Source organism: Pocillopora verrucosa, chromosome 1 (assembly GCF_036669915.1).
Source record: "Pocillopora verrucosa isolate sample1 chromosome 1, ASM3666991v2, whole genome shotgun sequence".
NCBI lineage: Eukaryota > Metazoa > Cnidaria > Anthozoa > Scleractinia > Pocilloporidae > Pocillopora > Pocillopora verrucosa.
Genome location: NC_089312.1, coordinates 22,055,415 through 22,066,168, shown reverse-complemented (window position 1 = coordinate 22,066,168; position 10,754 = coordinate 22,055,415). Strand labels below are relative to the sequence as shown.

Here is a 10,754-nt window from a genome sequence, read left to right as displayed (position 1 = left end):
ACCAATCATATGTAAATCAGTGATGTCACTTTATTTTTGACAACTTGAAATTAAAAACGTTTCTGGTAAATTATTTACTGTCTGTGTGCAGATCAGGAACATGACTGCACCGTGTAGATAATTAAAAAAATGAACCATAACACTTCTTAACAAAGCTCTTTCCTTTAACGATACAAAACAAAAATTCATTTCTTTCTTGTGATTTCTTCTACGATGAAGTTTCTACGTTCTTTGTTTCAACCTGCAAGAGAAAAGAACAATTTTACAGAGAAGAAGATGAGAGAAGACATCAATTTTCTTTGACTAAAAAGCTGATCCCCTCCTCCATCCCTTCCTTTTGTCTCTCTTTTTGCTCTACGGGATACGAAGCTCTGTGGATGGGAAGGGAAAGCACCGAGTCTATCGAGAAGAGTCTTGAGAGAAATCTATGTAAGGTACCAAAAAATAAATTAACGGAAGTCACGGTCATACAGTTAACCGCGTTTCGGACTCTCTCTCTTTGCATAAGTTCTGCAGAAGTGATAAATGCAGCTTTGATATCATGGTGAGTCATTTTCAACGAGTATTCATCTAACTGGGATTCTTTTTCACACATTCTACTCTTAGAAATAATAAAGAGAATACAGGGCATTCGACGACAAAAAAAGATGCGGAAAAGAACGTATGTAACAGGACAGGAGCAGTTACTGTTCACACGAACACGAGTCACAGCAATTGCAGAGTCAATCATCTTCGCCATTTAATCTGAAGAGGGTTGTTGTTAAAGCAAATAGAGGCCAAACTGATAAAAAATAAAATTCATGCTATACGCTTAGGGGTCGTCATGGCAACATTACCAAGACCAAAGAATGACAAAAATAAAATGAGAGGACTAGAAGAGCTGACGTGTTTGCCTATTTAATACATGGCTGAACAAACCCTTGAGTGGGGGCCAGCTTGCAAGTTCAGTTACCGTTTGAGCTTTCCTCACCTATAAAGTGTTGAATCATTTTTCTGGCATTTCGGATCTTTTTATGTTACCAAAAGGTCCAAAACCTTGTGGCATATTAGAGCGGCCTAGCGCCAGTCCAGCAACGGCTGGTCCACCAAGGTGCACTATAATTTAATCAGATAAGCCCATGTTAACATGCAATGACATTCAATAGGGAAACAGTGATAATAATTACAGTAATAATAATAATAATAACAATTATTGTGAAAATTCTCGCGCGCTCATTAGTCGAGAACAATCGAAGATGGAAATGATGCAACATGTAACGCAACGCTGAGCAATCCAGGCCATATCGGAGAAGAAGTTTACTTCCGTAAAACAATTGCAAATTTCTGAAAAGTGGCCAGTGACGAAATTCCGACTTTTATGAGCGGTATACCCGGAGTAACATTTGGAGAAGAACTTGTCTAGGTGAAAGAAAAGGCACGGTAAAAGAAAGTCGGTTCTCGGTTCGCAAGGTTGGAAGTAGATGACCGCGACGAAATACATAGCGATGCCAATACAAACGGCACAAAATTTAAAACTAAGTGGGTTATAACAGTTCAGGGTACCAGAATCTATGGTCATGCAATTAATTTTGATAATCATATTTTGTTGTAGAAGTCATTACATAACACAAATTAAAACAACAAGAACAGCACGTACATGAGATGTTACTGTAAAAATCAGATCGACCACAATTTACCATTGACCTTATCAATCATAGCAGTGACGTCAATAAAATTCCAAACTTTGTCGTGAGACCAGCAGGCGCAACAAACACAAAGAAAGTCTACTCACAGCCAACAGGAAAAGCAGTCGCTGGTAGTGCGCCTGCTGCGGGCACAGCGGCGTAGGAAGGGACAGCGGCAACAGGATGTGCAACTGGGGCATACACAGGAGCATGGTATGTAGCAGGCAAAGCCAGAGGTGCAAGAGCAGGAAGTGGAGCAGGCAGAGTGGCAGGTAAAGCCAGTGGACCAGGACTCACTGCACCAAAGGGAACTATCTGTCGCTTTTGTTTTCCCCGCTTCTGAGCGATGCTGTTTTTGACGTCAAATGTTGCCAGGGCATGTCCAGGAAATCCGATGCTTGTGAATCCCGGATGGGTAATGGGATGACCATAAGGTGCCGCATATCCCCATCCTCCATGACCATGACCGAATCCGTGTCCGCCATACCCACCATGTCCCCAGCCCCATCTTTTAAAGCCCTTTACACTCGTTTTTGGAATCTTAGAGCGATAGACGGATGTTCCAGTAACGCCACCAACTCCATGATAGCCAGCTAAACCTAGGAAAGGCGAAAATAACCATATCTTGCATACAAATTGCACTAAGACCTCTTAATAAAAGAGCTTATGAAAACGATTCTGTAATATATGCAAAGACAAAAACATAAATATTGAACTGGCTGTAATAGGATTAAATCCTATTAGTCACACTTGTTAACTTTTTTTTGGTTAGTAAGTTTAACAATCATTGGAAGTCCATTACTTACTCTCTACCTCAGCTGTGGGGTCGCCGAATAACAGAGTAGTAAGAATTGATTCCGGCAGGCCATTTTTTTCTTTCCTTAATCAAACATTTACGATTATTGACTTTTAAATAAGAACTTGGAAAAAAATTGAGTTAGCTACCTCCCATCCCACCAAATCCATATCCAAGACGATAGTTGTCACCACTGGCATAACCATATCCAAGATGAATAGTTTGCTTCTTCTTTTGTACATAACCGTCTGCTACAGGGATTTCCCCACGAGTATTTGGCCTCACGTCTTTATTCTTCTGAGGAAGTTTTGATCGAGCAAAACCTAATGGGAAACCGTAACCATATCCATAACCTGGAAATCCCCAGCCATAACCACCATAGCCGCCGGGGAAACCAAATCCATGACCCAATAGTCCATAGCCCCCGTGACCAAATCCCCCACATCCAAACCCTCCATAGCCCAACCCTCCATATCCTAATCCTCCATATCCTAACCCTCCGCATCCTCCAAAGCCTCCGAAACCACGTCCACAGCCCCCGCAGTATCCACAACCTCCAAAGCCAGGGATTCCGTAGCGTTTGGAAGCTTTTTCTCGGGCTGCTGGTTGATCCCGAGTTTTAGCAGGTGCTGGTGCTGGTTCTGGTTGACCGGGTTTCACAGCACCAGCAGCGGCAGCTTTGGCTATAGGTGTAGGTCCCCCAGCTGGTTGAACAGACAATGGCGCAGCTTCTTTGCCTGGAGACTTCTCATCATGAGCACTATCAGAAGAACCCTTTTCACCCACGTTAGATTTACAGCAGCCGCCATTAAAAAATGTCCACGGTCCAGCATCAGCACAAGAGGCTCCACAGCCACCATAACCCCCATAGCCACATCCCCCAAAGCCTCCACAACCTCCACAGCTTCCACAGCTACCACAGCCTCCATAGCCATAGCCGTAACCTGGATATCCACCCCAGCCTCCGAAGGGACCTCCACAACCACCGAAGTTCCAATCGCCAACTCCCCAACCTCCAAATCCACCAAGATCACCGAATCCTCCACATCCTCCAAAACCACCCCAAAGTCCACACCTTTTAGTTGCCTTTTCCTCCTTTTTTCCCGCATCTGGTGCTGCTTTCTTATCTTGAGCGGGCTGCGAGCTATCTTTCGCTTGCTTTTCTGTTTGTTTCTTGTCATTCTTGGCAAGTTTAGATCGGAAAATTCCACAGCCGCAGCCACCACAGCCACCACAGCCTCCGCAGCCACCACAACCATGACCGCATCCACCCCAACCACCATGTCCATACCATCCATGACCTCCGTATCCACAATGTCCTCCATATCCGCCACAGCCACAACCACATCCCCCACAACCACATCCTCCGCAGCCATGGCCTAAGTCACCAAACCAGTCCCCGTGTCCGACGTCACCAAACCAATCTCCATGACCGCCCCAGCCGCCGTGGCCGCACCCACCACATCCGCCACATCCGCCACATCCGCCACATCCGCCACAACCACCACAGCCACCACATCCACCGTATCCTCCACAGCCACCACATCCACCAAAACCTATTGCATATCCTCCTCCGCAACCTCCGCAACCTCCACAACCTCCACATCCGCATCGCTTAGACTGCTTCTTTTTATCAGCTTCGGCGCTCCTTTTCTCTTTCTGAGAATCGTTTTCCTCTTTTGAAATCTTTGACTTTCCACAGCAAGAAGCACAACCGCAAGGACCAGCCATGGTGGTGTATCCACAATCACATGGATCAACAACCTGATTGACATAAAAAGTATAATTGCTCGCAAATGAGATTTGAACGCACAGTTAACACATTACAGAGCCCAGAAACGAGCTCACGTAACTATAGAAGTAAAGTGCGTGAAGTTGTTGCATACATTTGTTAGGCCTAAGAATGAAACGTTAGAGAAATAGGAATGTAATTATTTTTCAAATTTATATTTGTAAGGTTTCACAGCTAAATCGTAATTATGTTACCTAAAAAATTGAGAATGGGAGTTACCAGCGTAGTCTGGCACAAAAATCAGATGTATTATAAAAAAAAGGTTAAAATAGGGGTTAGTTTTGGGCTTTAATATGCTTGTGCGTAATTTACGTGAGAAATTGCTGCTGATTTTAAAGGTATATTCGTCTGAACCGTAAGACCGCTTACTAAGAAGTAGAAAGGGCGTCGGTGTGACGAGTATGAAACATGGGATTAGCTTATACTGCGCGAAAGACTTCGAAGATGCTGTATCAGTAGAAATTTACCAAGAAAGCTGTATAAACAGGGAAAAAGCAGGCTCGTGATTTACCGACTAACAGGTATTACCTGCTTAAGACTATCTTTGATACAAATAGAGGGCCAATCAGCTTCTTATTAACGTGTTTGACATTTCGAGATACGTGTAAGAACACGCCACCGACTTAACATGGGTAATAAATGAGAATCATTTGTATAAATGGCTCCCAATAGCTGAAAAAATTTTGAATGGTCCGCGAGTCCGATCTCATTTTTAGCCTTTTTAGCTTAATTTTAGAAATTCTTTTTCATTAAAGTTTGTAAATCAGAGAAAGTACGGCTGATGGGGCTACAATATCCTCTACCGTGTTTAGGCCAAACAGTCAATCCGGAGCTATTTATTATAGATAATTATAACCTCAAATTGTTTCACAAAAACGCGTTCGCTCGCTTCAACTTCAGTTAAATAAAAATATGGATATTTACATGAGGCAAAGAATACAAAGAAAAAAAAGACACCGTCGAGCAATGCAAGCAGTTGGAAATTACGTCTGTGCTTGGCTGATATGAAAACAAATTATAAGGACATTTCCCTAAAAGACTTGGTCTGTTTTGTTTGGTTTTTTTTTTTTAGACAGCGACTACTGCTACTTATGTTTTTCTTTGTTACGTTTTGATAATTGAGTGACACGAGCTTATCTCAGCGTAATTTCAGTAAACTTTCTTGTCATAATTCTATAAAAGCCTTTTAAGAAAACGAAACAATAACTTCTCTCAAAATCTCAATAATTGCCAAGTCTACTGTCCTGTGTTGTTCTGGCTCAGATCCTCAATCTAATTTCGCGAAATAAATCAGCAGATGAATGCGCTCTTACGTTCAATCGTCTGAATACACAGTGTTAAAGGCATCAGTCGCTATAGCATGATAAAAGATAGTATTTATAATAAACCTTCAACGTTTCACTTTAGAAATTAATCATGGAAATCGAAATGCAAATTATTGGATACTTAGAACGTCTTGAAATTTAAAATTTGGAATTTGAAATGTTGACTGTCTCACTCCTAAGATCTTACCAAGCAGGTAAGTTCTGTTAGTTCCTATGGTAAGCGTCATGATAAGTTGCTCTAATATATCCTAAAAAAATTTAATAACATCCATTTTTTTTAGTTCTTACCTCAAGAGAACCTCCACAGGGGAAACCGCATCCTCCATAACCTAAACCACGACCGTAACCTAAACCAAAACCTAGCCCGCCATACCCTAGGAAAGGATAGCCATAGCCGTATCCCGAGCCATACCATCCCCCGTATCCTCCATAACCTCCATAAAAGGGTAATCCCAAGTATGCTGAACCACCGCAACAACTTCTTTTTCCAGCTTTGTTGTTTCCGGAGTTGTCCGATGATGGTGGTGCGCAGCCGCAGTTACTCTTGTCTTTCTTGTCATCTTTTGTTTCTGAGCTTTCTGGTGCTTGCTCTTCCTCAGCTTTGTCTTCTGTTTGTTCATTGTCATCAGCCTCCCGTTTCGATTTATTCTCAGGTTTCTCCGGTTTATCATGTCCTGAAACCTTTGATCTGTAGAATCCACAGCCTGGGCCCCAGGCGCCATAGCCTCCTAAGCCCCACCCACCAGATAGAGGATAGCCATAACCGCCCCATCCCCATCCACCGTGGCCAAATCCTCCATATCCTAAGCCATGCCCAAATCCACCCCATCCTCCTAAGCCTAATCCACCCCATCCTCCTAGGCCAAATCCACCACATCCTCCAAGTCCTCCATAGCTGCCTCCGCAGCCCAGGAATCCTCCACATCCACCGCATCCTCCGCATCCTCCACAGCATTTCTTATGGACTTTCCCAGTTGTGTCTCGCTTCGCCTTACTACTGTCCTTTTTGTCTTTGGGTATTTTGGATTTATAGAAGCAAGTACCGAAAGGTCCATACCCAAGGAAAGGGCTATAGCTACCGAAGGCAGGAACTCCAAAACCGAATCCAGGATGTCCGTAATTAGCCCAGCCAGGATATCCAAACCCAGCGGGAACACCAAAATGGCCGTAACCATAAAATCTCTTTGCTACATTTTCTCTTCTGTTTGCGCCTTTCTTATCTGATTTTGTTGGAACACCAGACCTGAAAAAGGACGTGGGAAACAAAGCTGGGTTTGGCATAAAGCCATATCCTGGAAAACCAAATCCATACCCGTAAGGCCCACCATAGTATCCACTCCACGGGCCGGCAAGACCGCCATAAATACCATAACCGCCATAACCACCATAACCACCAAAATATCCGAGACCATAGCCCAAAGGATGCTCGACACCAAACTTTTTGGATGAACCTTGAGTTTTCGCGTATTTTGGTACGCTAGACCTATACCAGTAGCCAGGCCAGCTAAGACCAGCTCCGAGACCAGCTCCGAGACCAGCTCCGAGACCATATCCAGCGCCCAGACCATACCCAGGCCCAAATGCACCAGGATAAATTCCATATCCATGAATTCCACCCCAGCCAGGATAACCCCACCCTCCATAACCAGCATACCCATGGTGGAGCCATCTCTTGGAACCTTTCCTCTTTTCATCTTTGCTGTTTTCTTCCGCTTCATCAGCCGCTTCGTTTGTAGAAGCATCTTCACCGTTTTGCTCAACAGAATTTTCATGATCTATTTTTTGCTCATTCTGTTGATTTTGTTTTTCATCCCCTTTTTCTGTAGGCTCGTTTTGTTCATCCCCCGCTGGGTTTTCAACTTCCTTACTCGTTTGTTCTTCGCCTGAAGAGTCAGGTGCGTCTTCTTCGTGCTCATTTCTTTTCAAACGCTCTTTCTCTTCATTATCTTGGGCAAGCGGTTTACTGTGCACCACGAGAAGACTTGTTATGACCAGAAATGCTAAAAAGAGAAAGCGATTTAGTCTCATGTTGATCATAGTCTTCCGCGAGACACGAAAGACCAAACTAAACCCTTGATAAGACCGCGCTAGTGTTGCAGATAAGAGAAAAGTACACTTACGTAAGTTATTAAATATTCTTTTGTAATACTGAAAATAACGTGTCAAATAAAACATTTAAAAGACGAAACACAATGAATCTGTGAAAGTTATCCAATAAATTTTATCACTTAACCATGAACTTTAAAACCCAATTTCCTTTTGGTATTTCTCTTCATTTAAATGAGGTTTCACGCTTAAAATGCAAGTAATACAATTAATTTCTTTTATTTTGTCTTAGAGAGAAATAATTGGTTACTTTCATGAATAACTTATTTAGGTCACCTGCTAGGCAAGTCAGGAGAGATTGATTTTGCTTTGTTCAAGTTGTTATGGCTGTGTTAGTGCGATAAAGATCCAGCGGGTACCTTGCCATATTTGGTTACCTCCTACAGCGGGTCGGTTGCACTGAACAAGTACCTAACTAAAAATAAAATTAAGTCACTCTTTAACGCATATAACAAAAATTACTCATTATCATTTTGCCCGAGATTTTTTAATACGCATTTTATTCAAGAACTTGGTTTTTCTTTCCAATTGTTTTGTATAATTTGAACAGGCAAACGACAGTCTTTCATAAAATATTAATGTACACGGCAAAACAAACAATCGATACGCAAGCAAACGCATTTAAGTCAATTAGAAGTCTCCGAGGAATTCTGTAACCAATTATATTTTACAAAAACCCCAAAATGCAGCCAGCGTTAATCAACTTTGTCACATACTCAGTTTGAACACGGCTAATCGAGATTTTGGTCAACAAGTGGTTCGGCGTTTGTTTGATGGTAGTTGAAAAAGGTCAACAACTCTTTTGTTTTGGTTGAACCCTTAAAGAGTTAAATTAATTTCGTCTGTGATTATAATTAGATATAAGTCGATGCTTTGTCAACATAGTCATAAGGTGTGAAAGGTGAACAACTCATAAAGACAGGTGTTTTTTCGTCAAGAAGTTGAAAAGTCTTCTCCTTTGAAGTGAAAGTGTCGTATTTACCGAGTAACCCTATAGTTTACCTCTGTCTACAGACACCATTCATGAAGGATATTAGAAGAGTAGTGAACAACGCAAATAAACTCAAAATTGTCATCGATTTAACCATGATACGCACAGACACACCACGTCCCATTCCGATTCGTAAAGAAAGCTAATAATATAGGTTAAACGGTTAATGAGTACAATGCACGGTAATGCTATGATATTTAAACTGATGCTGCATGGAAAGGAACTAGCGGAAGAGAGACAATTGAGGGACAATAAGCTCCATCGAGTTAGTTCTTTTGGAAACATAACAGATTACACATTCTCCCTTGATGAGTTGGGTATCTCCTTTGAATTGGAGTTTTTCACCTAAAAGTGCAACCCGTATTGAACGCTGATGAGTTTTCAGTCATTTAACTGAAACTATCGATGCATTAAAGAATCTAGCGAAGCGCAGACCATTTGCAGGGGTTTCACTTAAGGCCTGTTTGTTAGAATTTGTTCGGTAAGCTTCGTAAGACTTATTTTCGGCCACCAGTAGCTTTTCCATTATCGGAAGAAAGTTTAGAAAAAAGAAAAAAGAGAAGAAGATAGCAACGGTTAAGAAATTTTTGTAAAAATAATTAAGCCGACTTCTCTGCAGTTTTCTATTGACAGTGACCCGAAACATAGCCCTAAAAAATGCATCCTATTTTCCTCGGTTACAAAAATAAGCAGCTATCATTCCAACAAAGTGCAATAGACACTTGATCTTCGCAACTGTAGTTGGCCTTCTAAAACTATCATTACATAATAATAATGACAAATAAAGCCTGTTTTCTGAAGAAAAGCGTCTCAGCGTTTACCACAAAACGTGATCAGCAGCTACGATCATCTTTCCAACGGAAATAAATTTTGGCAAGACAAGTAGTGAGGAGGCGATGAAGTAAGATTTTCAATACTAATACTTTTCGAAATCTGCTTTAAAAGTGAGGGCTCAGTTACAAGAGGTCGTTTAATACTTTAAAGCCCCCTCCTTACAACGCAATATCCAAAAAAAGTCGACGAATATTTTATCTGACGAACATATTGTGTTTAACCGTCCAACAATCCCGTAAAACGGTGCTTAATTAATTACATCGCGTGCTGAAATGTAAACCGATTAATACAAAAAGTCCCCCTGGTAAAATCGCTTGAGAAATCATGCTAAATTGGAAGCATGTTGAAATACGAAACTGAATTTTGACGGAAATGAGAACATCACCAAGTTCTTGAGGCTAATGGTCTGTCGCACTAAAATCTGAGTTGTACCCGGTCACCTGAACTGAAATTTCAACTGTCATCCAAATGCATTTCAGTCAAAATAAAATATTGTGAATGAAATCTTTCAGCTATAGTTTTGTTTAAGAAATCCTTTGGAAACTAAATTTAAAGCATTTTACGGCATTGGGGCAATTACCCATCCAAGGATCAAAAGTTTGTTTAATTGTTACATCAAGGTAATAGTATTTGTTTGTTACCTGGTTAAGTCTGCTTTGCGTCCGCTTTGTTTTAGAATTTCGTTTGAAAACTAAATTTAAATTGTTTCTGCATCGGGGCAATTATTGGTCAAAGCATCAACAGTTTGTTTATCAGTTACTTCCTGGTAAAATTATTTGTTTGCCTCTCGGTTAAGTCCACTTTGGGTTCGTTAAAATAAAAAAAATAATAAAACAAGCACTTGACTAGAAGGTGGTTTACGTACTTTTCTGCGAAAATAGAAGGAAATGCATTGAAGCGTTTAATTTAAAGAAAGCTATATCTTATTTTGTATCCTTTGACATGACACCAACATTTTGTTCATAAGGCAGGCGGTAGTCAAAACATCGCCTCTTGAACATGTTACAGAATGAAAATGAGTTCAATGTTTAAAACATCTGAACACATACATCAATTCCCAATATTCCGTCAGCGAAGAGTTCTTAAAGCAAATCAAAAACATTTAATTATCATTGTTATGTGATGTGAACCGCAACGCTGCTTCTCTGGTGGACAGAGAATGCTTAATCATGTTTTCCTTCTTCGATACTTTGCAAGTATTTATGTGAGTAAAAAAAAATAGGTTATTGTGACTGTGTATTTCTGG

The 10,754-nt window shown here is 41.1% G+C and overlaps 1 protein-coding gene across 1 annotated transcript; it reads right to left on the bottom strand.

The window, feature by feature from the left end:
• Window positions 1-10: 10 nt before the first annotated feature.
• Window positions 11-7,670, bottom strand: LOC131778560 (PE-PGRS family protein PE_PGRS3-like). The gene is made up of 5 exons (XM_059094983.2): window positions 5,866-7,670; window positions 2,610-4,224; window positions 1,772-2,263; window positions 971-1,095; window positions 11-241 (listed from the first exon to the last, which is right to left on the bottom strand). The coding sequence occupies exons 1-4, from the start codon at window positions 7,612-7,614 to the stop codon at window positions 986-988; spliced, it is 3,966 nt and encodes a 1,321-aa protein (XP_058950966.2). The 5' UTR covers window positions 7,615-7,670; the 3' UTR covers window positions 11-241; window positions 971-985.
• Between the last annotated feature and the right edge of the window lie 3,084 nt (window positions 7,671-10,754).